Source organism: Pleurodeles waltl, unplaced genomic scaffold, assembly GCF_031143425.1.
Source record: "Pleurodeles waltl isolate 20211129_DDA unplaced genomic scaffold, aPleWal1.hap1.20221129 scaffold_65, whole genome shotgun sequence".
NCBI classification, from domain to species: Eukaryota; Metazoa; Chordata; class Amphibia; order Caudata; family Salamandridae; genus Pleurodeles; species Pleurodeles waltl.
This window is the reverse complement of record NW_027150363.1, coordinates 3313966-3341523: the sequence shown is the minus strand read 5'-3', so window position 1 is coordinate 3341523 and position 27558 is coordinate 3313966. Positions and strand designations below refer to the sequence as shown.

Genomic DNA, 27558 nt, shown 5'->3' with positions numbered 1-27558 from the left:
GTAATACAGCTGGTGGTATATCCGTCACATTTAGGGCGGATTAGCACCCTCCTCCAAAGTTGTAATCAGGCCCTCTGTCTCTTTGAGTAGCAATGGACCCTGAAGTTTGGAACATGCTCTTTCCTCTAAGATGTCAGCTTCACCCAGACTTGCACTGATTATAGAAACTTACTTCAAAAGTTGTGCACCATGAAAGAAAATACTCATAGGCAAGAATTCTGGATTCGTTTTTTAATGACTTCTTTTTATTTGAATATGATACAAAGCTTAATGACAGAGCAAGAATGCCTTTAAACATCTTCCTAACTTCCTAGAAGCTCATGGAATGGGATACTAGGTGAGCAGAATCAGAATGAGTTTGTAAACCTCAGCAGGCCCTTGAGCAGTGATTGGCAGTAGTGACTCTCAGCAGGTCGATGATCCATAACTCCTGAGTCGTGGCTGATTTGAGTGAAACTTTGCAGAGCTGATATGAATAAGAGCAGAAGAGAGTTCAGCAGATGTCAATCCATCTATGGTGTCTAATCCTTGGTGCAGCCTCAAGGATCCTCTCAGAGCTGTCGAGTAAAACTATTTGTCCCAACGCTGCAGGGCATAAATAAAACATACACATTAGGATTTCAGCAAAGACACTCAACATATTCATCATCTTGAACAAAGTTCAATCCACCTCTTCCAAAATCTAATTACCTCCTTTTGTAACCACTCAGTCTGTATTTTCAATGATCAAACAATGAATGAACCTTATACCTGTTACTCAGCCAAGGTCACATTCAGATATTAATCTTCTCGAAAAACTCTCCCAGATAAGGACGGACATTGCTGAGAAAATCTCTGCTCAATCAATCAATAAATTATTTGAATTACAAGGATTTGTCCCTCCCTCTGTCAAGTCTGGCCTATTGACCCCTGCCACAGCCCATTAAACAAGCACTGACAGCGCCAAAACCTCCGGCTTATGAACAAAAGTGTATTTTGGGTGACTGATAGGTGTAGACACTCAATAAATCATTATGCACACACAATATCACTCCTCTTATTTCACACATGTATCCATTCTTCAATTCATTGATTGATCCTTCGATACGTGCTCTGACACAACCACAATAAAATATACACAAACTATGCAACATATGCAAAATAAATGGAAAGGATAAGTTTTTAATAACAGAACTAAACATAGCAGTGTGTGTCCATCCTCCAAAACCATTGTAAGTAGTTGTTTTAAAGTTCAAGAATGGCGCCACATTCATAACGAATGTGTTGCTCATCTTTGAATGGTAAAAAATGATGCACTACACAACAGCATTCCATAATGCTCTACTGGTTTTAGAGAAGGAAAGTTAAACTATTTAGGTTACTGTGTATATTCTGAAGTATTTGGTATATGTTTTTCCTATGAAAAGCACAAATGACAAAGTGGTAAAGCAGTTACAAGTACTTATCCCACCGCTGCACCACCAATGTAGGAGGCTGGCCTGGCTTATAGTGGGTACCTTGTGGTACTTACACCTTGTGCCAGGTCCAGTTATCCCTTATTGGTAGATTAGTAGTGTTCTAGCAGCTTAGGCTGATAGAGGTAGCTATAATAGAGCAGCTTAGGCTGAACTAGGAGACATGCAAAGCTCCTACTATACCACTTATATCATAAGGCACTATATCATAAGAAACACAATACTCAGAGTTACTAAAAAATAAAAGTACTTTATTTTAGTGACAATATTCCAAAAGTATCTCAGAGGATATGCTCCCTTAGGAGGTAAGTAAAATACAAAACATTTAAACACAAACCAATATCAGGTAAGTAAACAGTTAGAAAAGTAGTGCAAACACTGTAGAATACAATAAGATGCAATAGGCCTGGGGCCAACACAAACCATATACCAAGAAAGTGGAATGTGAACCAAAAATTGACCCCTAGGCTAGTGTAGCCACTGATCCTCAAACTGCCCAAAGGGACCCACATCTGCCAGCACCAGAGGGACCTCCACTGGCTCCCTGTCCACAAAAGATGCCAATTCAAACTACTGACGCACGCCTACAAAGTTCTACACGACCAAGGTCCAGCATACATGAACAAACACTTAAACGTTCACCAACCACCCAGAAAACTTTGCTTTGCCTCCCTCGCTCTTGCTCAGACTCTGCTCATCTGCCCTAGACTCAATGGAATCCTCTCCTTCACCCACCTTTCCACCAAGTCCTGGAACGCCGTCCCTCCGCACTGCCAGTCTTCACCCTCACTGACGGACTTCAGGAAGAGACTGAAGACCTGGCTTTTTGACTAAAACGCAGCAGCCCAGCGCCTGGATGCCCTCACTGGTGATATGTTTCCCATTACAAATACTGATTGATTGACTGATTTAATCAAATTTCTCTATCGATTGGTTTGTTCAGCTGGCTGACATTTTGTTTCTTCCTACCACAACACACATCATTGGGCGATGGATCATCACCACTCAGTCATTGGCTGACTTTATTATAAGCATCTGTAATACAGAGCCACACATGTATGGAGCCACTCGAAAACCAATTTACAAAAAATAAAGTATAAGGCACTTGAATTTACCAATGATTGCTAGTGTCCATGTATACTAGGATGTCAACACAATACAAAATGTATCAAAAGTTGCAACATTGACTCATTAAAAACAAGCTTTGGCATATTTACTTATCCTGTTTAAAACAAGCAGAATTCATTAGAGTATCATTAGTGTATCTGCACATTTTTATGTTGAGTCACACTCCCTAAGCTTTGGGAAAGACATCTGAAGCAGCTGCATCTTACTTGTAATGGAGATCTACTAACATCTTAGGGCACTGCATGAGGGGCATCTACTAAAATCTTGAAGGACTGCAGCCGTGTTGAAGACTGCAAGCTGCTATTTCTGCGTCGAGAGGGACATGTAGTAATGACATGAAGTACTGCAACCATGAGAAAGGCTAGGCCTATTAGTTTTGCCAATGCTTTCCTACTTTCTCTCCTTTCCATTGCTTTCCCAACATGTTGTTCGTTCTTCTTTCTCTACCCTTTTTCTCTATTGAGCTACGCCTAAGTCTGATAAAAAAAAACACACTTGTCTTTCTTATTGAAAAGGCACCACCATCACTTACCTTGTTGCTTTCCAGTTGTCGGTTCTCTCACCAACATGACTTCTAAGCAGCCATATTGTCTCCAAAACCTCATTTCCATTGTCATCCACAAAGCACTGCCCGACGAAGGATGTCACTGAATCTGAAGAAGAGAGAGGATACAGTGTGTACAACTTCAGTGGGAAGTGGGAAAGGCATCTTGAAAGACAAGGTAGATGCTGTCGACGTGAGATCTCAGAATTGTGAAGATGCAGCTTAGGCTGATAAAAGGTAGCAATAGCAGAGCAGCTTAGGCTGAACTAGGAGACATGTAAAGCTCCTACAATACCACTTATAGTTACACAGTACTTATACACAAGTAAAGACAATACGCAGTGTTAACAGAAATAAAAGTAGATTATTTGGGTGACACAAGGCCAAAAATATCTTAGAGGCAATACTCCTTCTGGAGGTAAGTATTATTATAATCAATATATCCACTAGACACCAACATGAGGTAAGTAATTAGACATAGGATAGGGCAAACAATAGAAAATGCTATTGAATGCAAAGGGAGAAAATAGGGACCTCAGGCCTAGTGTAGTGTGTAGCGGGCCGCTGGGAGTGTAAGAAAACACTAAGGGTGTCCAAGATACCCCACCCCAAGACCCTGAAAAGGAGGGTTAAAGTGCTACTACTTCCCCAGAATCACACTAAACTTGTGATAGAGGATTCTGCAAAGACTACAACAGACTGCAAAGCACTGAAGACGGATTCCTGGACCTGAGGACCTGTAAAGGAAGGGGACCAAGGGGGTCATTACAACCCTGGCGGTCGGCGGTGAAACGGCGGTAAGACCGCCAACAGGCTGGCGGTCTTTTTTCATGAATTCTGACCATGGTGGTTACCGCCATGGCCAGCTGCCGCTTCACAGTTCCGACCGCCACGGCGGTAACGACCGCCGGGCTGGAGACCTGGGTCTCCAGCCCGGCGGTCGTCACATACCGCTGGCGGTATTCCAACCCGCCTGACCCCGGCTTACTGCCATGGATTTCATGCGGTTTGGGACCGCCATGAAATCCATGGCGGTAAGCACAATCAGTGCCAGGGAATCCCTTCCCTGGCACTGATAGGGGTCTCCCCCACCCCCAACCCCCACCCCGACTCCCTCCCCTACCCCCCCCACCACCCCTGCCACCCCCAAAAGGTTGCAGGACCCCCGTCCCAACCCCGATCCCCCCCGCATTCATGCACGCACTCATGCACATACACACATCCCCCGCAGTCATGCACGCATTCATGCACATACACACACCCCCCGCAGTCATGCACGGACTCATGCACATACACACACTCCCCCCGCATTCATGCACGCACTCACACGCCCCCTCAACATACACACACGCACACCCCCATGCACGCACACAACTCACAACACCCCCCCACCCCCTTCCCTAGCGGACGATCACCTTACCTGTTCCGGTGAACCTCCGGGAGGGAACGGGACCCATGGGGGCAGCTCCGCCAACACCGCCACGCCAACAGAACACCACCACAGCGAATCACAGGTCGTGATTCGCTGGGCGGTGTTCTGTGGGCGTGGCAGTGGAGGTGGAGCTACCTCCACTTCCCCGCCTGCCGCCAGTATGGCTGTATGTGGCTCTTCGCCCGGAGACGGGCGGAGCGCTGCCAACGGTCATAATGGCCCGTGCGAAAGACCGCCAGCACTGGCGTTCTCCCGTACGGCGGTTGTAGGAGGCTGGACTGGCTTATAGTAAGTACCAAGGGGTACTTACACCTTGTACCAGGCCCAGGTATCCCTTATTAGTGTAGAGGGGTGTCTAGCAGCTTAGGCTGATAGAAAAGGTAGCTTAGCAGAGCAGCTAAGGCTGAACTAGGAGACGAGTGAAGCTCCTACAGTACCACTAGTGTCACTTGCACAATATCATAAGAAAACACAATACACAGATATACTAAAAATCAAGGTACTTTGGGGGTCATTCTGACCATGGCGGTAATTACCGCCATGGCGGAGGTCGGCGGTAGCACCGCCAACAGGCTGGCGGTGCACCGCTGGGCATTCTGACCGCGGCGGTTCAGCCGCGGCCAGAAACGGAAAGTCGGCGGTGTACCGCCGACTTTCCGATGCCCGTCTGAATCCTCGCGCTCCGCCGCCATGGGGATTCTGACACCCCCTACCGCCATCCTGTTCATGGCGGCTCTCCCGCCATGAACAGGATGGCGGTAGGGGGTGCCGCAGGGCCCCTGGGGGCCCCTGCCGTGCCCATGCCAATGGCATGGGCACGGCAGGGGCCCCCGTAATAGGGCCCCAAAAAGTATTTCAGTGTCTGCCCAGCAGACACTGAAATACGCGACGGGTGCAACTGCACCCGTCGCACCTTCCCACTCCGCCGGCTCAATTCTGAGCCGGCATCCTAGTGGGAAGGTTGATTTGCCCTGGGCTGGCGGGCGGTCTTTTGGCGGCCGCCCGCCAGCCCAGGGCAAATGTCTGAATCACCGCTGCGGTCTTTCGACCGCGGTGCGGTGTTCTGACAGCGGTACCTTGGCGGACGGCCTCCGCCGTCCGCCAAGGTCAGAATGACCCCCTTTATTTTTATGACAATATGCCAAAGTATCTCAGTGACTACCCTCGATATGAGGATAGCAAAATATACACAAGATATATGTACACAACCCAAAAATATGCAGTGATAGCAATAGAAAACAGTGCAAACAATGTATAGTCACAATAGGATGCAATAGGGGCACATAGGGATAGGGGCAACACAAACCATATACTCTAGAAGTGGAATGCAAACCACGAATGGACCCCAAACCTATGTGACCTTGTAGAGGGTCGCTGGGACTGTAAGAAAACAGTGAGGGTTAGAAAAATAGCCCACCCCAAGACCCTGAAAAGTGAGTGCAAAGTGCACTGAAGTTCCCCAAAGAGCACAGAAGTCGTGATAGCGGAATTCTGCAGGAAAGACCAACACCAGCAATGCAACAACAATTGATTTCCTGACGAGAGTACCTGTGGAACAAGGGGACCAAGTCCAAGAGTCACGATCAAGTCGGGAGTGGGCAGATGCCCAGGAAATGCCAGCTGTGGGTGCAAAGAAGCTGCCACCGGATGGTAGAAGCTGAGGATTCTGCAAGAACGACAAGGGCTAGAAACTTCCCCTTTGGAGGATGGATGTCCCACGTCGTGAAGAGTTGCGCAGAGGTGTTTCCGTGCAGAAAGACAACAAACAAGCCTTGCTAGCTGCAAAGCTTGTGGTTAGGGTTTTTGGTTGCTGCTGTGGCCCAGGAGGGACCAGGATGTCGCCAATTGCGTGAGGAGACAGAGGGGGCGTCCAGCAAGACAAGGAGCCAACTCAGAAGCAAGCAGCACCCGGAGAAGTGCTGGAACAGGCACTACAAAGTGGAGTGAATTGGTGCCCACCCGAAGTCGCACAAGAGAGTCCCACGCCGCCGGAGGACAACTCAGGAGGTCGTGCAATGCAGGTTAGAGTGCCGTGGACACAGGCTTGGCTGTGCACAAAGGAAATCCTGGAAAAGTGCACAGGAGCGGGAGTAGCTGCAAAACACGCGGTTCTCAGCAATGCAGTCTGGCGTGGGGAGGCAAGGACTTACCTCCACCAAACTTGGACTGAAGAGTCACTGGACTGTGGGAGTCACTTGGACTGAGTTGCTGAGTTCAAGGGACCTCGCTCGTCGTGCTGAGAGGAGACCCAGAGGACCTGTGATGCAGTTCTTTGGTGCCTGCGGTTGCAGGGGGAAGATTCCAACGACCCACAGGAGATTTCTTTGGAGTTTCTAGTGCAGAGAGGAGGCAGACTACCCCCACAGCATGCACCACCAGGAAAACAGTCGAGAAGGCGGCAGGATCAGCGTTACAAGGTCGCAGTAGTCGTCTTTGCTACTTTGTTGCAGTTTTGCAGGCTTCCAGCCCGGTCAGCAGTCGATTCCTTGGCAGAAGGTGAAGAGAGAGATGCAGAGGAACTCTGATGAGCTCTTGCATTCGTTATCTAAGGAATTCCCAAAAGCAGAGACCCTAAATAGCCAGAAAAGAGGGTTTGGCTACTTAGGAGAGAGGATAGGCTAGCAACACCTGAAGGAGGCTATCAGAAGGAGTCTCTGACGTCACCTGCTGGCACTGGCCACTCAAAGCAGTCCAGTGTGCCAGCAGCACCTCTGTTTCCAAGATGGCAGAGGTCTGGAGCACACTGGAGGAGCTCTGGACACCTCCCAGGGGAGGTGCAGGTCAGGGGAGTGGTCACTCCCCTTTCCTTTGTCCAGTTTAGCGCCAGAGCAGGGCTGGGGGATCCCTGAACCGGTGTAGACTGGCTTATGCAGAAATGGGCACCATCTGTGCCCATGAAAGCATTTCCAGAGGCTGGGGGAGTCTACTCCTCCCAAACCCTAACACCTTTTTCCAAAGGGAGAGGGTGTAACACCCTCTCTCTGAGGAAGTCCTTTGTTCTGCCATCCTGGGCCAAGCCTGGCTGGACCTCAGGAGGGCAGAAACCTGTCTGAGGGGTTGGCAGTAGCAGCAGCTGCAGTGAAACCCCGGGAAATGCAGTTTGGCAGTACCCGGGTTTGTGCTAGAGACCCGTGGGATCATGGGATTGTGCCAACAATGCCAGGATGGCATTGAGGGGGCAATTCCATGATCATAGACATGTTACATGGCCATATTCGGAGTTACCATTGTGAAGCTATACATAGGTAGTGACCTATGTATAGTGCAAGCGTGTAATGGTGTCCCCGCACTCACAAAGCCCGGGGAATTTGCCCTGAACAATGTGGGGGCACTTTGGCTAGTGCCAGGGTGCCCACACACTAAGTAACTTAGCACCCAACCTTTACCAGGTAAAGGTTAGACATATAGGTGACTTATAAGTTACTTAAGTGCAGTGGTAAACGGCTGTGAAATAACGTGGACGTTATTTCACTCAGGCTGCAATGGCAGGCCTGTGTAAGAATTGTCAGAGCTCCCTATGGGTGGCAAAAGAAAAGCTGCAGCCCATAGGGATCTCCTGGAACCCCAATACCCTGGGTACCTTAGTACCATATACTAGGGAATTATAAGGGTGTTCCAGTATGCCAATGTAAATTGGTGAAATTGGTCACTAGCCTGTTAGTGACAATTTGGAAAGAAATGAGAGAGCATAACCACTGAGGTTCTGGATAGCAGAACCTCAGTGAGACAGTTAGTCATAACACAGGTAACACAGTCAGGCACACTTATGAGCACTGGGGCCCTGGCTGGCAGGGTCCCAGTGACACATACAACTAAAACAACATATATACAGTGAATTATGCGGGTAAAATGCCCGGCAAGATGGTACTTTCCTACGGCGGTCCCTCGGCGGTCTATTGAAAAGACCGCCGAGGTCGGAATGACCACCCAAGTCTAAGAGTTGTGAAAGTGTCCGGGGGGCAGGAGCCCAATAAACCCCGGATGAAGCTGCAAAATGGCTTCCTCAGGATGGAAGAAGCTGAAGATTCTGCAACAACGAAAGGTGCCAGTAACTTCTCCTTTTTGCAGAAGATGTCCCATGGCATGCTGGAGGATGCAGAGTTGATTCCTTGGACAAAGATCGAAAACAAGCCTTGCTAACTGTAAAGATCGCGGCTAAAGAAAAAGGGTGCTGCCCGGGCCCAGGAAGGACCAGGATGTTGCCACTTGGGAGAGGAGGCAGAGGGGTCCCTCAGCAACACAGAGAGCCCACGTACAAGAAGGCAGCACCCGCAGAAGTCCTTGAACACAGGTTCAAGAAGACTGAGCACAGCAGTCATATCAACACTATAAAAAAGGGTCCCACGAAGCCGGTGGTCAACTCAGTGAGTTGAGCAATGCAGGACGGAGTGCTGGGGACCTGGGCTTGGCTGTGCATGAAGGATTCCTTGCAAAAGTGCACAGAAGCCCTAACAGCTGCAGTTCATGCAGTGCACAGGATTACTGTCTGGAGAGGGGAGGCAAGGACTTACCGCCTCTAAATTTGGACAGATGGACCATTGGAGAGTCTGGGTCACTTGGGTCCACCACCTGTGTTCCAGGGGCCACGCTCGTCATGATGAGAGGGGACCCAGAGGACCAGTGAAGCTGAAGTTTGGTGCCTGCTGAAGCCTCACTGAGGTTCAGGGGGGTGTGAATCACACATTTCCCAACTATAAAACAGTATGCAGAAGGTTGGAGGGATGAGATGGCCAAGGTTTGGGATGCACAGTTCCCGGGAGGAACCGGTTCAATACTGATTTGTACTAGTTGGGCCTCTGTCTAAGCTCCTAATAAAAAAATAGCAAATTAAGACCTTTGATCAATAAGGACAAAGAGAAAAACCAACAAAGGCATAGGACTCTCAACTCAGGTCTCCAAACCCAACTCTGATGCCAAGATGCATTTATTTGGGGGGGGGGGTCACACACCAAACACTCCTCCCCTCCCATAAAGCTACACTCTTGCTTCCTGGTTCAACCACTCAAACAAGATTCAACATTATTGATTGTGCAGTTACTAAAGTGAGCCAATGACACAGTCTCTGCTGCAGCCCAGAGCTGAAGGCTGAAATAAAAAAAGTCTAAAATAAACTTTTTTAATGCAATGGAATATGGTGAGCAGTGATGCTTTAAAGCTTTGTTGCCTCAGTAATCAGTAATGAATGACCAATCTTTAAAGAGAGATCTCTAATTTTTTCATATTGACAAGATTGGATAAACTGTTCTATATACTGCTGCCTGAGTAATACATTAAGGCCCTCATTTTGACATCGGTGGTAAAAACCGCCTACCACCGTGGCGGCGGCTGCCAAAAGACCGTCTCTGCAGCTACCAGCTGTCTGCCATATTATGACCCCAGCCTGATTTCCACCAGGAGAATGGCGGAAATCCTGCTGAGGCCATGCCGGCAGATGGTGGTAAGGTGGCGCTGCTGCCACCAGCAGCGCCACGCCAGAAGTCCACCACCAGCCGTATTATGACCCATAATACGGCCTGGCAGTGTTCTGCTGGCGGGCGCTGCTGGCGATAGCAGCGCCCCGTTCCGTCTCCTGCCGGAGGACCCCCTGACTAGAGGTAAGTCGGGTCTCCGCCAGGGAAGTGGGGTGAGGGGGTTGTGTGTGAGTGTGAGGGTGTGTGAATGTATGTGTGTGCGTGAATGCGGGTGTATGTTTCTTGATGAATGCGTTTGTGCATGTATGGTGGTGCGAGTGTGTGTCTGTGGTGTAATGTAAATGCGTGTCTGCGTATATGTCTGCAAGTATGTGCGGATGTGTGTGTGAATGGATGTATGCATGGGTGGATGCATGTTGGAATAGGTGTGTGTATGCGTGTGTGTGTGAAGGGGAGTAAATGTATGGGGGTGGGAGAGTCTGGAGAGGTATGGGGTGGGGGAAACTGGAGTGGGAGGGGGGAGACCCCTATCAGTGACAGGGAAGGAATTCCCTGTCACTGATAGTGCCTACCATGGTTTTTGAGGCGTTAAAAAAGCCACAAAAAATATAGCTGTAGACGGGGTCATAATCCCACTGACGGAACAGTGACGGCCGCCGGGCTGGAGATGGCTATCTCCAGCCCGGTGGCTGTTACTGCGGGGTGGTCGGTGTGGTACATTGGCAGTGTGACTTCAGCCACACCGCCAATGTTATAATGTGGCGGTATGTACCGCCAGCCTGTTGGTGGTAATACTGCCACATTATCGCCAACCGCCGGGTCGTAATGACACCCTAAGTTTTTTAAATAAATCATTTTAGTAGCTCTAAAATCTGGAAGAGGACAAGAAGCTGTGGGATGCACAGGAAAATGTTTAAGAATAAAGATGCCCTGGAGGAAGCATGCTGGAGTGAGAGCAAACAATGGCTGAACATTTCATTTCAATAAATAAACTCATAGGATAAAGCCATACAGGAGAAGTTCCACTTCACAGTGAAGCCCACAGTGGGTTCGTCGTCGAGCTGTTGGGCACCTGCCAGAGGGGACTCTTTGATGGTGTTGTCTGTTGAAGAAAGAGCCGACAGATATGAACCCTCAAAGCCCCCTTTGGAATCGACACTTCCGATGGACATGGTGGAGCCAAGACCGTTCTTCCACTTCCCGGAGAGATCACACTGCAGGGAGAGACAAACAGGAGCCATGTTCAGGTCCACAACCATGTAGGACAACATACTGGTGGGTGGAGTCAGTGACAGCCACTCCACAAGGTGGAAAGGCACCACAGGTCGTGATGCACCACAGCATCTGTGGATGCAGCACCTTGCGGCTTGAGCAGGGACGTAACAGAGGCCCACAGCCTCTGCAGCACGGGGTCCGCAGCCTTACCCATACTGGAGGGGGCCCCCGCAGCCCCTACTGATTAAGATGTGGGAGACCCCTTCAACTTATCTTCCAGAGGGGGAGCTTGAGGGATGTAGCACTACACATAAAATCACTTATTACGGACACTAAAGTATTGTCATACATAGTGGTTCTTCTCCAAAGAGGAAGTGAGCTATATTCACAGTGCATAATGCTTCACATTTCATTGACACTGCACCCTCATTGTAAACTCAACACACTGCTGTGTTTCACAGATCTCAACAGTTGATGGGAGTTTGTTTGAGTGGCTTAACTTCGTTGTGTGACCCGTGTCAAATGCATGACCCTGGGGTAGTAGGGTATGTCTTTCCCTTGGCCTTAGCAAAGGTGTTGTGGTATGTGCCTTAACACAGTCCATTTACTGTTGAAATGTAATATGTGCACTAGGGTCTCTCTGCCCAACATATAAAGGCAAATATTTACAAGCCAACCGTGCCACCAGTGTGTCACTTTTTATGACGCCCCAGCAGCTCAGAGTGCAGACACATATCTCTGTGCATTTCCATGGCCTCGTAGATATTGTGTAAGGCACTGCAGCGCAAGTCACTGAATTGTCTTACACTATGTTGGGGGTGTTCCAGGGCGTTGCAGGGGGGTTTTCCCACACAACACCCATGGATTTTGACACATTTCCAGATTGCAAAGACATGTAAACCTGTGAATGCGTCAAACCTGTACGCCTCCACAGGGGAGGCATAGCAAGGAGAAAATTCTTCAGCACACATAGAATGAGAAAAAAGCCTCCATGGATTGTTTTTATTCAGGAAGGTGAGCCTTTCTGCACAAAAGTAATCCTGCTAAGAACGCTGACACTCTTAGAGCAAGGCACCAAATTGTGCACCGGTGCTGGCTGATAGGACAGTAATGCACTGTATCTCGTAGATGCGGTGGATTCCTGGCATTAGGCATAAGGCAGCTCAGCAAATAGACTTGTGACGCTGCCCTACGCAAACTCTTTTTAAATATGCCCCGAGTATGCATTTAATGGGCATATTTACGAGCCCCTTACACCACCAGTGCATCACTTTTTATGACACACCGGCAGCACAAAGTGCAGACCCATATGTACAAGACCAATCAAAGCCACTATATGTGGCTTTTCATAACCTTGTAGATATGGTGTAAGGCAACGGAGCACATGTTGCTGCATTGCCTTACACTGCATTAGGTGGGCATTCCATGGGTGCTGCATCGTATTTCCCACACAACACCCACAGGTTTTGAGGCATTACCAGATTTACAAGGATGTGTATACCTGGGACTTCATCAAAACTGTACACCTCCCCAGGGAAGCGTAATGAGAATAAATATGTTTATTTCTCCTTGTTATTCCTCTTTCTTTGTGTGCTGCATTCTACACAAAAACATTGCTGCCAACAATTCACACACCCTTGCACCATGGTGCAAGGATGTCTGTGTTGGCGCTAGGCACCTAATTGTGCCCAGTGCTGGATGAATGGACAAGAATGCACTGTTTCTTGTAGATCCGGTGCATTTCTGCCCTTTCAAATTGGTGCAGGCCAGCACTGCAAATAAACTTGCAGTGCTGCCCTACGCCAATTCTTTGTGAATATGCCCCATAGTGTCAGCTTGCCATTTTGACCACAGTAACGGAAACCTCTAATCGGAAGCACCTTATTTTCACTAGTTTTCCATATTGCTCCAAGCCGAGTGGTAGTTCCAGGAATTTTTGGCTTGCATTATTTTCGAACATTCTTCGGACCAATCAAGTTTGTTTCCTAAGTTCTAAGTGTACTTTGCTTTCAGAGAACGAAAGAAGTATTGTGTCCATTCTATTTCTAGGGGCATATTTACAAGGAGCTTGCACCACCGTTACATCATTATTTTTGCCCCCACACCCCTGCGGCACATTCAGTAAGCCATATTTACAAATGGGGATGCATTTGGCCCAATTGTCAGTTTTTTGTAGCCCTGCTTCAGAGTATACCTGTGCTGGAACCAGCGATATTGTAATGTGTAAAGCATGCGTTGCTCTAAGCCTGTAATGTGTCAAAATTCCTACGTCTCAGTAACTCAGATGTAGGAAATGATGAAGTGGCTGTGGCATAGGAGGTCTCTTAAAACACTGTAATAACTAAGTAAATCACTCAACTAGTAGCAGGTCTACATATGGAACAATCATGTTGACAGACCCCTTGAGCAACCTGGGATCATGGTCAGTAATATATATTATCTACCACTGCAGCAATGCAATATGATGCCGTGTAGTCCATGTAAGGGACAGGCCAGGATTGTCAAATATCAATATAGGAATGGGTCCCCAAGTCCAGCAAAGTCTACTCCAAACCACAAAAGTTAAACACACATAAGGTAGGTAACAGAGGGATTTTCACTTCAGCTTACATTAATTACTTTTATCGACTCACATTAAGGGTTCACTCAACATGTCCCACATAGTTAGGTATCTTTGTACATATAAGTAGACTATGCCCACTGTACTGTGACCAGGACCAATGAAATGGTGTCCAAGGTGAGTTTTACATCATTTCACACTCTATTACATTGGTTCCCCACACATTAGGTCAATTCTATTAGTCAGAACCGACGCATCAGATCTGTTTTTTGATGCATTGCTGAAATTGAGCATGTGCTAAGCCCGACTTTAGTAGTGTGCCATTTTTGGGGCAGATGCGTTACGGCAATCTTCCCACAGATGTGTGAGCATTTCTGATGCATCTTGGGACATTACGCCATGGTGCGTCATAAATATGACGCATCAAAAGCGCTTGGATCTGTCATTACGAAGTGCAAGTCCTTCTGACACATCGTTGCCTTCATGCAGTGATGCATCAGTTCTTGTAAATATGCCCCCTAATATTTAATTTGCAAAGTGCACGGGGATACTTGCAAAGGTATGTTTTAAAACTGGACATAGGGACATTGTTCAGCACATTGCACCGGTGAGCAGATGGGGCTAATCATCTTAGGTATTACTTGCATACTGACCAGGGGCCTCATTTACAAGAACTGATGCATCACTGCGTCGTGGCAACGATGCATCAAAAAAACTTGCACTTTGGCAGAAAAGCTTACAATGCCATGGATGTGTCATATTTACAATATGTCGCTCCATGGCATAGGGTACCAGGATGTATTAGAAATGCTGACACATCCAATGGAAGTATGCTGCAATGCATCCACTCAAAAAGTGACTCATTGCTTAAGTTTGTTTCAGAATTGATGCAACTTCAGCAATGCATCAGAAATCTGAGGCGATGCGTCAGTTCAGATTGACTCATGGAGCCTAATGTGTTAGGACCAATGTAAAAGACTGTTAAATGGTGGAATATCACCTGCTACACTTTTGCATTGGTCCTAGATGCAAGAGGTAATGTATACAGTATGGCTATGTGTCACATTACTGTGGGCATGGCCTACTGATGTATATCTACAGACCTGATTATGTGTGACATTGCGAGTGACAGTGTAATGTAAGTGAATACAAGGATGTGTTGGAATGTGAAGTGGCAATACATTTATTACCTACCTTATGTGTGTGCTTACCTGTGGTCATTTGGGGTACTCAAACCTGGATTTGTTGACCCATTCATCTTTGGAGAAGTGACAATCCTGGCCTGTTCCTTGCAAAAAGTACACAATGTCACCTTGCCTTGCTACAGTGGATGATAGGCTCACAGGTGCCATGGTCCTAGGTTGGTCAAGGGGTCCTACAACATGATTGGCACACGTGTAGATCTACTACAAACAGTGGGGAGGTGCAAAACAGAAATCTTCCAGGATGTGAAGTGACTTCAAAATGCCATGTTCCTGTTTAAAAGCTAATGCGTCAGTCCCTAAGCCTGGGTTTTGGTGGCATAGGAATTCTGACGCATTGAAGGCTATGCGTGATGCATCTTGAAGAAGCGTCAAACATAGAAAATGATGTAAATACCACTACGTCACTAGTGACTGAACACCAACTCTGCATACTTCAAAATTTACGTGAAGCAGCTGAATTCCACACAGGTTTTGTTTTATACATGCGTCACTTTGTAAATATGGGGCAAACACAGCACCACCACTGTGTCAAAAGAAAAGTCACAACGGCAGTGCAAGCTCCTTGTAAATGAGGCTCCAGGACTTTAGCAGCCTACCAAAATTAGCTTGTGTGGATTCCAGCCCCACACTTTAGGAAACGCTGCTTTACAACTATACCACCTGTACAAACGTCCCCTTCCTCCTCGTGTACCGGCTTTCCCAACCCCCTCATGTACCGGTACCACAATACCACCCTCATTATCACCATTATTCACCAGTACTCCCATATCAGCCCCATTTCAGACTTGAAGCACAGGCTTTATGGCCAGGCTCATGTTTCTAAGCCCCAGCCCCATGTGCAGGTGACCTCCCCAGCCAGCTTGTAAGAGGGAACTCTAAATTTCTTGCCCATCCTAGGGCGTGATGTGTGAGCCTGTCACACCAGAGCTGAGATGGCACTATCTGCACACAACAACACTGCAACAGCTGCCACTCATTCAATGTACCTGTAGGGTGCCTCTCACAGTGCCTAGAATAGATATTACTGCCGCATAGTGCTACATAATGATTGACCTTGATGGGGGAGAGACTGAAGAAACCTGAAAGGATTCACACCTATTACTGGCAACAATCACCTCTGAATCCACTGAGCTATCTAACCCAATAAGGGGGTGAACTGTTTCTATTCGACATACAAAAATAAGCGATGGCCACTGCTTGCTGCAAGACACTTGAGATATTAGCCTGAGGATACCTTATATTATACGGGGAGCACTCACAACCCCAATCTTTCAGCTTCTCAGCACTGTCAATACCGGGTCTAACTCTTATCCATATCAGCAATACTCATATGATCTCAGAATGAAAGGCTGTGACACCACCCAGGAATTTCAATCTGCACACGGGACACAGCAGTATGTCTCTTTCCGAACCGGACCATGTGACATGTAAAATGGAATGACCCCCTTCTAGTGGTTCAAACATTGAAACCCCCAGGTCCACAGGGAGAAGGAAGGAAGTCTGTGGAGAAGTTTACCGAAGGTGCCCCTTTACCCTGCTGCTGACCCAAGTAGTGAAGCCAGACCCACAAAGAGATGGGTTGAGGTTCAGGAGACCTTTACAGACTGTGACCTCTCTTACCTGGTTTCTGATAGAACAGGTGAGGCCCACAAAGGAGAAGGACTGGGGCCCTGGAGAGATTTACAGATTAGATCAATGTACCTTGCTGCAGGCAGAGGTGGTGAGGGCCAGACCCACAGGGAGAATAAATGGGGCCCTGGAGAGATTTACAGGTTACACCTCTTTACCTAGGCGCGCCCAGGTACACAGGAAGTAGTACTGGGGACCTGGAGAGACATACAGTCTCCAGATCTTTTCCTTACTGCACACTGGGGGGTAGCCGGTACCACAGGGAGAAGGACTGGGGACCTGAAGAGATTTACAGGTAACACCTCTTTACCTTGCTACTGATTAAGGTGGTGAGGGCCAGTCTCACAGGAGGACTGGGGGCAGGAGAGATGTAAAGGTTATGCCTCCTTACCTTGCTGCATACAGAGGTGGTGAGAGCCACTCTCACAGGGAAAAGGACTGTGGGCTTGGAGAGATTTACAGGTTACACCTCCTTACCTTGCAGCTCACAAGTGTGGTGAGTTCCAGAGCCACAGAGTGAAGGGTTGGGGCCCTGGAGAGATGTATAGGTTACACCTTCTTACCTTGCTGCAGACAGAGACGGTTAGGGCCAGTCACACAGAGAGAAGGGTTGGGGCCTGAAGAGATTTACAGGTTACACCTCCTAACCATGCTGCTGACAGAGGTGGTAAGGGCAGACCCACAGGGAGAAGGACTGTGGTCCTGGAGGGATGTACATATTACAGCTCCTTAACTTGCTGCACACAGAGGTGGTGAGGTCCGGTCACACAGGGAGAGGTGCTGGGGGCATGGAGAGATTTAGAGGTTACACTTCCTAACCATGCTGCAGAGAAAGGTGGTGTGAGCCAGACTCACTGGGAGAAGGACTGAGGGCCAAGAGACATTAACAGGTTACACCTCCTTATCTTGTTGCACAAAGAGGTGATGAAGGTCAGTCACACAGGGAAGACTGTGGGCTTGGAGAGATTGACAGGTTACACCTCCGTACCTTGCTGCTGACAGAAGTGGTGAGAGCCAGTCCCACAGGGTGAATGACTGGGGCCTGGAGGGATTTACAGGTTACACCTTCTGCCCTTGATGCTGACACAGGTGGTGAGAGCCAGACCCAAAAGTAAAAGGATTGGGACCCTGGAGAGATTTAGAGGTTACACCTCCATACCTTGCTGCACACAGAGTTGGTGAGAGGCAGCCCTACAGGAAGAAGTACTCAGGCCAGGAGAGATTTACAGTTTATCCCTCCTTAGCGCCGTGAACCCTGGTCCTCATTCCATCCGCCAGTTCAACTTCAACACACCACGCACCCTCAAACTGTGAAGATCCTCAGCTTTCCACCCAGGCGACCTGAGGAACACTCATGGACCTTTATCATGCCGTGCATGCTCTCTCAACCTCCACTGACCACCACATGATCAGGAACCAAGCATAGACGACCAACTCAAGTGCAAAGTCCTCAATACACGCTCCCTCATCAAGCAGGCAGTAGAAGCCTGGAACTTCCTCGACTCGACCGCTCCAGATGTCGCCTTCCTCGCGGAGACATGGTTAACCACCACCTCAGACCCGGACATCGCCATGGAAATCCCAATCATCCACAAGGAGAGAGCCAACTGTCCAGGAGGAGGCATCACCTTAGTCTACAAGAACACCCTCCGCCTGACCAACGAGTGACATAGTCAGCCAACCCATGAACACCTACGCTTCCAGATCTAGACCAACCCCAACTCCTTCCTCCTTGGCACACTCATCTCCAGTCCGCCCAGACCACGACCTCAATTCAGTGAAGATATCACTGACCTTGTCAGCCCCCCCAAGCTCTCACCTCCAGCGACTACCTCCTACTCAGTGAACTCAACTTCCACCTTGATATCCACAATGACCCGAACACCACAAACCTCTTGGACAATCTTGCAACACTTCACCTCAGACAACTTGTCAACATCCTTACCCACAAAGCTGGAAACATCCTCTACCCCGTCTTCTCAGCAGGGAACAACATCACCATCTCTCAGACCTCCAAACATCATTGGACTGACCACAAGTGCACCCAGTTTACCTTCACGAAGAACCCTGCATGCCACTATGCTCCCCCTGCCCCCCCGGCAGACACTGGGGCGAAGATACAGAAGAGCAACTCACCAACGATCTCAGCCACACACCCCCACCGGATGCAGCAAACACTAATGAATCCAGACGTAATCTACACCCCTGGTTATCAGAATGTGCTAACAGCATAACCCCCCTCAGGTAACCCGCAGGAAACCAACAAAGCAAAACACCTAAATGGTTCATGACAGACCTCCAAGAGTCCAAACGCTCCTGTAGACAACTGGAAAGGAAAAGTAGGAGCAGAAAATCAACCAAAGACTGCATAGCCTACAAGAACGCAGTCACCACGCATCACCAGAACATCGGAGCTGCCAAAAATAAATGCCATTCAAGAATGCCTCAGCACCAGCGCTCATAACAGCAAGGAGCTCTTCGCTATCATCAAGGAGTTCATGAACCCCTGGACAGACACCTCATCTATCCCTCCCTCCCAACACCCCTGGACGACCTCTCCACCTACTTCCACTGGAAAATCCAGGACATATGGGAAGGCTTCAAGAACCAAAACCCACCGACACTGCCCGCAAATACCACCATGGACCACACACCACACCAGCTCATGAACTCCTGGACCCCCATCACCACAGAGGATACCCAAAGACTCATGAACTCCATCCACTCTGGAGCACTCTTAGATCTGTGCCCTCATCACTTCTTCAACCTGTCTAGTGGCACTATAGCACCTGAGCTCTGCCGCACTATCAACCGATCCTTCGAGTCCACCACCTTCTCATCAGACTGGAAGCCCGCTGAGATCAACCTGCTTCTCAAGAAACCCACCGCCAACCCAAGGGTGATGAAAAACTACAGACCCATCTCTCTGCTCCCTTTCCCAGCCAAGAAACGGAAAAGACTGTCAACCAGCACAGAATTCCTCAAGACACACCAAATCCTAGATCCTTCACAATCCGGATTCAGGAGCAACCACAGCACCGAAACAGAACTTCTAGCAGCCACTGACGACGTAAGCGCCATACTAGACCACGGAGACATGGTCACACTCATTCTCCTCGACCTTTCCACTGCATTCGACCCGTCTCCCATTCCGCCCTCTACGCCAGACTCCACGACGCTGGCATCCGCAATAAAGCTATGGAATTGATCAGATCCTTCCTCGCTGGAAGAACACAGAGGCCCTCATTCTGACCTTGGCGGTCTTTTCGCAAGACCGCTGAGTTACCGCCGCGGTGAAGACCGCCGACCGCGGCGGTGTGCCGCTGTGCGCATTCTGACCGCTGGGAGCGTTCCGCCGGAAAACCGCCAGCAGCCACACTGGCGGTCGGCGGGAAAGTGGAGACTGGTCAACCTCCACCGCCACGCCAGCAGAACACCGCCCACAGAATTACGACCCACATTTCCGTGTGGCGGTCTTCTGTTGGCGGTCTTCTGTTGGCGGTCACGTCCCTATGGCTCCCGTCGCCTCCCGGAGGACCAACGCACAAGGTAAGTTGATCGTCCGTGAGGGGAGGGGGTGGGGGGGTGTTGTGTGATGTGGGCGTGCATGGGGGTGTGCGTGTGAGTGTGTAGAGGGGGTGTGTGAGTGCGTGCATGCGGGCGGGGGGTGCTGCTGTGTCTATGGGTAATGTGTGCTGTTCGGCAGGTGCGCATGTCGGCATGTATGTGTGCGGGTATGTGTCCCCGTTGTGTATGTGTGTGTAGGGGGTGTGTATATGTGCATGTTGGGGGTGTGTGCATGTCGGGGTACATGTATGTGCATGTCGGGGTGGGGGTGGGGAGGGGGTTCGTACCACCTCTGGGGGGTGGCAGGGGGGTGGAGGGTGTGGGGGGAGGACTCGGGTGGGTAGTGGGGGGTAGGGGAGACCCCTATCAGTGCCAGGGAAGGAATTCCCTGGCCCCGATAGTGCTTACCGCCATGGTTCGCACGGCGGTTCCCGCCCCCAAGAAACCGCGGCGGTAGGCAGGGTCATAATACCCTTGGCGGTCTTGGGACGACCGCCGGGCCGGAGTGCGCAAACTCCAGCCCCGCGGTCATGACCGCCGTGGCGGTCGGAGTGGAGAAGTAGCGGTCGGTCGCGGCGGGGACCGCCGCGGTCAGAATGCCATTTTTAATACCGCCGGTCTGTTCGCGGTCCGACCGCCGTCTCTCCGCCGACCGCCAGGGTCAGAATGAGGGCCAGAGTGTCATACTACTGCCGTTGACATCAGAATCCAAAGAAACATGCTGCGGAGTGCCCCAACAATCATCACTCAGCCCCACGCTTTTCAACATCTACATGGTCCCACTCGCCGAGATCATCAAACAATACGGGCTAAACATTGTTTCCCATGCCAACGATACCCAACTGATCCTCTCCATGTCGAACGAACCTGTAAAGGGCAAGAGAAATTTCTACAACAGGATGAGAGCAGTCGCCGCCAGGATGAAAGCTAGCTGCTTCAAACTCAATTTGGACAAGACAGAGATCCTCATAATCGGCTCCATATCCTCAGCCTGGAATGACTCCTGGTAGCCTACTGCACTGGAAAACACCCCCGCTCCCACTGACCAGGCACGCAATCTGGGCATCATCCTGGACTCCTCTCTGTACATGACCCACCATATCAATCATGTTCCCACACGCTTCGACTCCTTTGAAAGATCTTCAAGTGGATTCCCACTGACACAAGGAGGACTGCCACCCATGCACTCATCACTATCAAACTGGACTATGGCAACTCACTCTATGCAGGCATCACCAGGAAACTGCAATCAAGACTACAAAGAATCCAGAATGCAGCAGCCAGGCTCATCCTGGACATCCCCCAACACAGCCAGATCTCCTCCCACCTCAAAGACCCATACCGGCTCCCAGTCAGCAAGCGCATCACATATAAACTTTAGATTCACACCTACAAGGCAGTACACAACATAGGACTGGAATAACGCAACCACAGCCTCACCTTCTACGTACCCTACAGACAAATCTGTTCTTCCCAACTCACCCTCTCAGCCATTTCCAAGATTCAAAAAAGCACAGCAGGAGGAATATCCTTCTCCTACCTTGCAGCCCGGACAAACACCCTACCTCTCAAACTCAGACAGACTACATTACTGAAGCAGTTCAGGAAGGACCTCAAGACCTGGCTTTTCAATTGAGCAGTATGCCAACAAACAGCGCCTTGAGACCCAATGGATGATTAGCTGCGGTATAGAAATAGTGATTGTTATATTGATTGCTTAGCTTGCTTCTGACAGAGGTGGTGTAGGCCAGTCTCAAAGGAGAAGAACAGGGCCCTGGAGAGATATACAGGTCACACCACCTTACCTTGCTGCAGATAGAGGTGGTGATAGTCAGTCAACAGGGAGAAGGACTGGGGCCCTGGAGAACATTACACGTTACACCACATTATCTTGCTGCAGACAGAGGTGGTGAGGGCCAGTCACACAGGGAGAAGGGCTGGAACGTGGAGAGATTTAAAGATTACACCTCCTTACCGTGCTGCACACAGAGGTGATGAGGGCCAGTCACGCAGGGAGAAGTACTGGGGGCATGGATACATTTATGGGTTACACCTCCTTACCTAGCTGCACATAGAGGTGGTGAGGATCAGTCCCACAGGGAGGACTAGGTCCTGGGTAGATTTACAGGTTACACTTCCTAGCCATGCTACAGACAGAGGTGGTGGGAGCCAGTCCCACAGGAAGAGGGATTGGGGCCCGGAGAGATTTGCAGGATACACCTCTTTACCTCCTTACCTTGCTGCACAGAGAGGTGTTGAGAGCCAATCGCACAGGGGAAAAGACTGGGGCGTGGAGAGATTTACTGGTTACCCCCCAAACCTTGCTGCGGATAGAGGTCTTGGGAGTCAGACCCACAGGAAAAGGTCTGGGACCTGGAGGGATTCACAGGTTACACCTCCTTACGTTCTATAGACAGATGTGGCGATGGCCAGACCCACAGGGAGAAGGGCTAGGGCCTAGAGAGATTTACAGCTAACACCGCCTAACCTTTCTGCAGAGGTGGTGAGGGCTGGTCCCACCGGGAGAAGGACTGGGAAGTGGAGACATTTACAGGTTACACCTCCTTACTTTGCTGCAGTAGAGGTGGTGAGAGTCAAACTCACAGGGAGAAGCATGGGGGCCTGGAGAGATTTACAGGTTACAACTCCTTACCTTGCTGCAGTAGAGGTGGTGAGAGCCAATCCCACAGGGAAAAAGATTAGGGCCTGGAGAGTTTCACAGGTAACCCCCCTCCCCCAAGATTGCTGCAGACAGAGGTGGTGAGGGCCAGTCACACAGGGAGAAGGGCTGAGGCCTGAAGGGATTTATAGGTTAAACTTTCCTACAGTGCTGCACAATGAGGTGTGGAGGGCCGGTCCCACAGGGAGAAGAACTGGGGGCATGGAGAAATTTATGGGTTACACCTCTTTACTTAGCTGCACAAAGAGGTGGCGAGGATCAGTCCCACAGGGAGGACTGAGGTCTGGAGAGATTTACAGGTTACACCTCCTAACCTATTGCAGACAGAGGTGGTAAGGGTAGACCCAAAGGAAGAAGGACTGGGGCCTGGGGAGATTTCCAGCTTACATCTCCTTACCTTGATGCAGACAGAGGTGGTGAGAGCCAGACCCACAGGTAGAAGGACTGGGGACTGGGGAGATTTACAGATTACACCACCTAAACATGCTGCAGACAGAGATGGTGAGGGCCACACATACCCACAGCGAGAAGAACTGGGGGGCCTGGAGAGATTTACAGATTACGCCGCCTAACCTTGCTGCAGATAGAGGCGGAAAAGGAAGACCCACGAAGGACTGAGGCCTGGGAAGATTTACAGGCTACACCTCCTTATATTGCTGCAGACAGAAGTGGTGAGAGCCAGACACACAGAGGGAAGAATTGGGGACCTAGAGATATTTACAGGTTACAAACCCTTACCTTGCTGCTGACAGAGATGATGAGGGTCAGTCCCAGAGGGAGGACTGGGACCTGGAGAGATTTAGGGGCATATTTAAGAGCCCCTAGCACCACAGGAGGGTCACTTTTTGTGAAGCTCTGGTGGTGCAATGCCATGCACCGTATTTACAAGGTGACTTTAAGCCACATTTTGTGGCTTAACGCAGCCATGTATGTACAGCCCCTTCACATGCAGCACTTAGTGTGGAAGAGGCATGCAATGGGTATTGCTGTGAGCGTGCCACAGCAACACCTATTGCATTTTGACACTGCCCCAAATTTACGAATTTTCATAAACCTGAGGCAGCACCGAAATCTAGCACCACTCCAGGGGTAGCGTTAACATGGCGCAACGAGGAGAAATGATTTCATTTCTCTTTGTTTTTTGCTCTTTCTATGTGTGATGAATTCTGCAGCACACATGGAAAGAGCAAATCACCATTTAAGATTGTTTTTGTGCAGGAAATTCTTCCTTCCTGCAGAAAAACTATCTCCCCCTCAACCCAGCCATCCTTGCACTATGGTGCAAGGCTTGCTGAATTGGTACACAGCAGCAAATTTAGCTCAGGGGCATGGGGAAACACAGGGGTACGTCATATTCTAGTAAATATGGCTCATCCCTGCATTTTGAAAATGACAGTGTGCGACACTGCCAAATTTGGCACAGCGACGCACACCATAATTTTCTGTTAAATCTGGCCCTTACTGGTTACACCTCCTTACCATGCTGCTGACACAGGGGGTGAGGTTCTGTCTCACAGGGAGGGTGGGGGACCTGGAGAGATTTACAGGTTACTCCTCCTAACCATGCTGCAGACAGAGGTGGTGAGAGGCAGGCCCACATGCAGAAGGACTAGGAAGTGGAGAGATTGACAGGTTACACCTCCTTACCTTGTTGCATTAGAGGTGGTGAGAGCCAGTCCCATGGGGTGAACAATTGGGGCCTGGAGAGATTTACAGTATGCACCTCTTTACCTTGCTACACAGATAGGTGTTGAGAGCCAATCCCACAGGGAAAAAGACTGGGGCCTCTAGAGATTTACAGGTTATCCCACCCAACCTTTCTGCTGGGAGTCAGACGTACAGGGAAAAGGTCTGGGACCTGGATGAATTCAAAGGTTACACCCCCTTACCTTCTGCAGATAGATGTGGTGATGGCCAGACCCACAGCAAGGAGGACTGGGGTCTGGGGAGATTTACAGGTTACACCTCCCTACCTTTCTCCTGACAGAGTTGGTCAGAGCCAGGCCCACATGGGCTAGAACTGGAGGCTGGAAACTGGAGAAACTTACAGGTTACACCTCCTTACTTTGCTGCAGTAGAGGTGGCGAAAGCCAGACCCACAGGGTGAAAGCTTGGGACCTGGAGAGATTTACAGGTTACCGACCCCCTAACCTTGCTGAAGAAAGAGGTGGTGGGAGTCAGACCCACACGGAAAAGGACTGGGACCTGGAGAGATTCACAGGTTACACCCCTTTACCTTCTGCAGACAGATGTGGTGATTGACAGCCCCACAGGCAGGAGGACTGGGGGCCTGGAGAGATTTACAGGTTACACCTCCCTACCTTGCTGCTGACAGAGGTGGCAAGAGTCAGACCTACTGGGGAATAGGGAGATTTACAGTATACACCTCCTTCCTCCTTACACTACTGCTGACAAAGGTGGTGACAGCCAGACCTACAGGGAGGAGGACTGGGGGCCTTACAGGTTTCATCTCCTTACCTTGCTGCAGGCAGTGGTGGTGTGGGCCAGTCTCATAGGGAGAAGGGCTGGGGGCCTGGGGAGGTTTACAGGTTACACCTCCTTACCTTGCTGCTGACAGGTGGTGAGAGCTAAACCCACAGGGATAAGGACTGGGGTCCTTGCAGGTTTCATCCCCTTACCTTGCTGCACACAGAGGTGGTAGAGCCAGTCTTATAGGAGAAAAACTGGGGTCCTGGGGAGATTTACAGGTTACACCTGCTTACCTTGCTGCACACAGTGGTGGTGAGTGCCAGGCCGAGAAGGACCAGGAGGGGAGTCTTAGTGCAATACCCAGGTGCCATGATACCTTCTCGTGGGTGCTACCAGTCCTATCCTTTGGTTGGACGCGGTTTCTATTTATATTCTAGAGGACAAGCCACCTGCCTTCCCTCCCACTGTTAAAAAACTCCCCCGAGCTGGTGCAATTATGTAACCGTGTAGTTTTCCAGTCCACTGGAAGTTCCTTATAATAGGATATATTTGCTTTCCCACACATGACTCAGCTAGGTTCCCAGCGAGCGGAGGGTGAAGAAAAGCTCAGGAGATCTTGTGTTTCAGAGAAAATGGCAGAGGCATGCCAGAACACAGTGCACTGGGTTTATGTGTGCCCGGTGTCAGTGCCAAGGAGAGGCATTTAGGCGCTGAAGGGAAGGGAGGGAAAAAGAGCTGTAGATACCATGCACAGTGCACGGAACCTGAGAAGGCCATGGAAGGAGTGCAGGAAGGGTATTGTAGGAAAGTACCATCTTGCCTGGCATGTTACCCCCATTTTTCACTGTATATATGTTGTTTTAGTTGTATGTGTCACTGGGACCCTGTTCTCCAGGGCCCCAGTGCTCATAAGTGTGCCTGAATGTGTTACCTGTGTAGTGACTAACTGTCTCACTGAGGCTCTGCTAATCAGAACCTCAGTGGTTATGCTCTCTCATTTCTTTCCAAATTGTCACTAACAGGCTAGTGACCAATTTACCAATTTACATTGGCTTACTGGAACACCCTTATAATTCCCTAGTATATGGTACTGAGGTACCCAGGGTATTGGGGTTCCAGGAGATCCCTATGGGCTGCAGCATTTCTTTTGCCACCCATAGGGAGCTCTGACAATTCTTACACAGGCCTGCCACTGCAGCCTGAGTGAAATAACGTCCACGTTATTTCACAGCCATTTTACACTGCACTTAAGTAACTTATAAGTCACCTATATGTCTAACCTTTACCTGGTAAAGGTTAGGTGCAAAGTTACTTAGTGTGAGGGCACCCTAGCACTAGCCAAGGTGCCCCCACATTGTTCAGGGCCAATTCCCTGAACTTTGTGAGTTCGGGGACACCATTACACGTGTGCACTACATATAGGTCACTACCTATATGTAGCTTCACAATGGTAACTCCGAATATGGCCATGTAACATGTCTAAGATCATGGAATTGCCCCCTCTATGCCATCCTGGCATTGTTGGCACAATTCGATGATCCCAGTGGTCTGTAGCACAGACCCTGGTACTGCCAAACTGCCTTTCCTGGGGTTTCACTGCAGCTGCTGCTGCTGCCAACCCCTCAGACAGGTTTCTGCCCCCCTGGGGTCAAGCCAGGCTTGTCCCAGGATGGCAGAACAAAGGACTTCCTCTGAGAGAGGGTGTTACACCCTCTCCCTTTGGAAAATGGTGTGAAGGCAGGGGAGGAGAAGCCTCCCCCAGCCTCTGGAAATGCTTTCTTGGGCACAGATGTGCCCAATTCTGCATAAGCCAGTCTACACCGGTTCAGGGACCCCTTAGCCCCTGCTCTGGCGCGAAACTGGACAAAGGAAAGGGGAGTGACCACTCCCCTGACCTGCACCTCCCCTGGGAGGTGTCCAGAGCTCCTCCAGTGTGCTCCAGACCTCTGCCATCTTGGAAACAGAAGTGCTGCTGGCACACTGGACTGCTCTGAGTGGCCAGTGCCACCAGGTCACGTCAGAGACTCCTTCTGATAGGCTCCTTCAGGTGTTAGTAGCCTATCCTCTCTCCTAGGTAGCCAAACCCTCTTTTCTGGCTATTTAGGGTCTCTGTCTCTGGGGAAACTTTAGATAACGAATGCAAGAGCTCATCAGAGTTCCTCTGCATCTCTCTCTTCACCTTCTGCCAAGGAATCGACTGCTGACCGCACTGGAAGCCTGCAAAACTGCAACATAGTAGCAAAGACGACCACTGCAACTCTGTAACGCTGATCCTGCCGCCTTCTCGACTGTTTTCCTGGTGG

The 27558-nt window shown here is 49.7% G+C and overlaps 1 protein-coding gene across 1 annotated transcript; it reads right to left on the bottom strand.

Moving 5' to 3' along the window:
* Nucleotides 1–216: 216 nt before the first annotated feature.
* LOC138278827 (avidin-like) lies at nucleotides 217–25655 on the bottom strand. Its single transcript, XM_069219337.1, has 4 exons — nucleotides 25549–25655; nucleotides 10982–11183; nucleotides 3115–3235; nucleotides 217–585 (listed from the first exon to the last, which is right to left on the bottom strand). Exons 1-4 carry the CDS (start codon nucleotides 25624–25626, stop codon nucleotides 552–554), a joined length of 435 nt encoding a protein of 144 aa, XP_069075438.1. The 5' UTR covers nucleotides 25627–25655; the 3' UTR covers nucleotides 217–551.
* Nucleotides 25656–27558: the final 1903 nt, after the last annotated feature.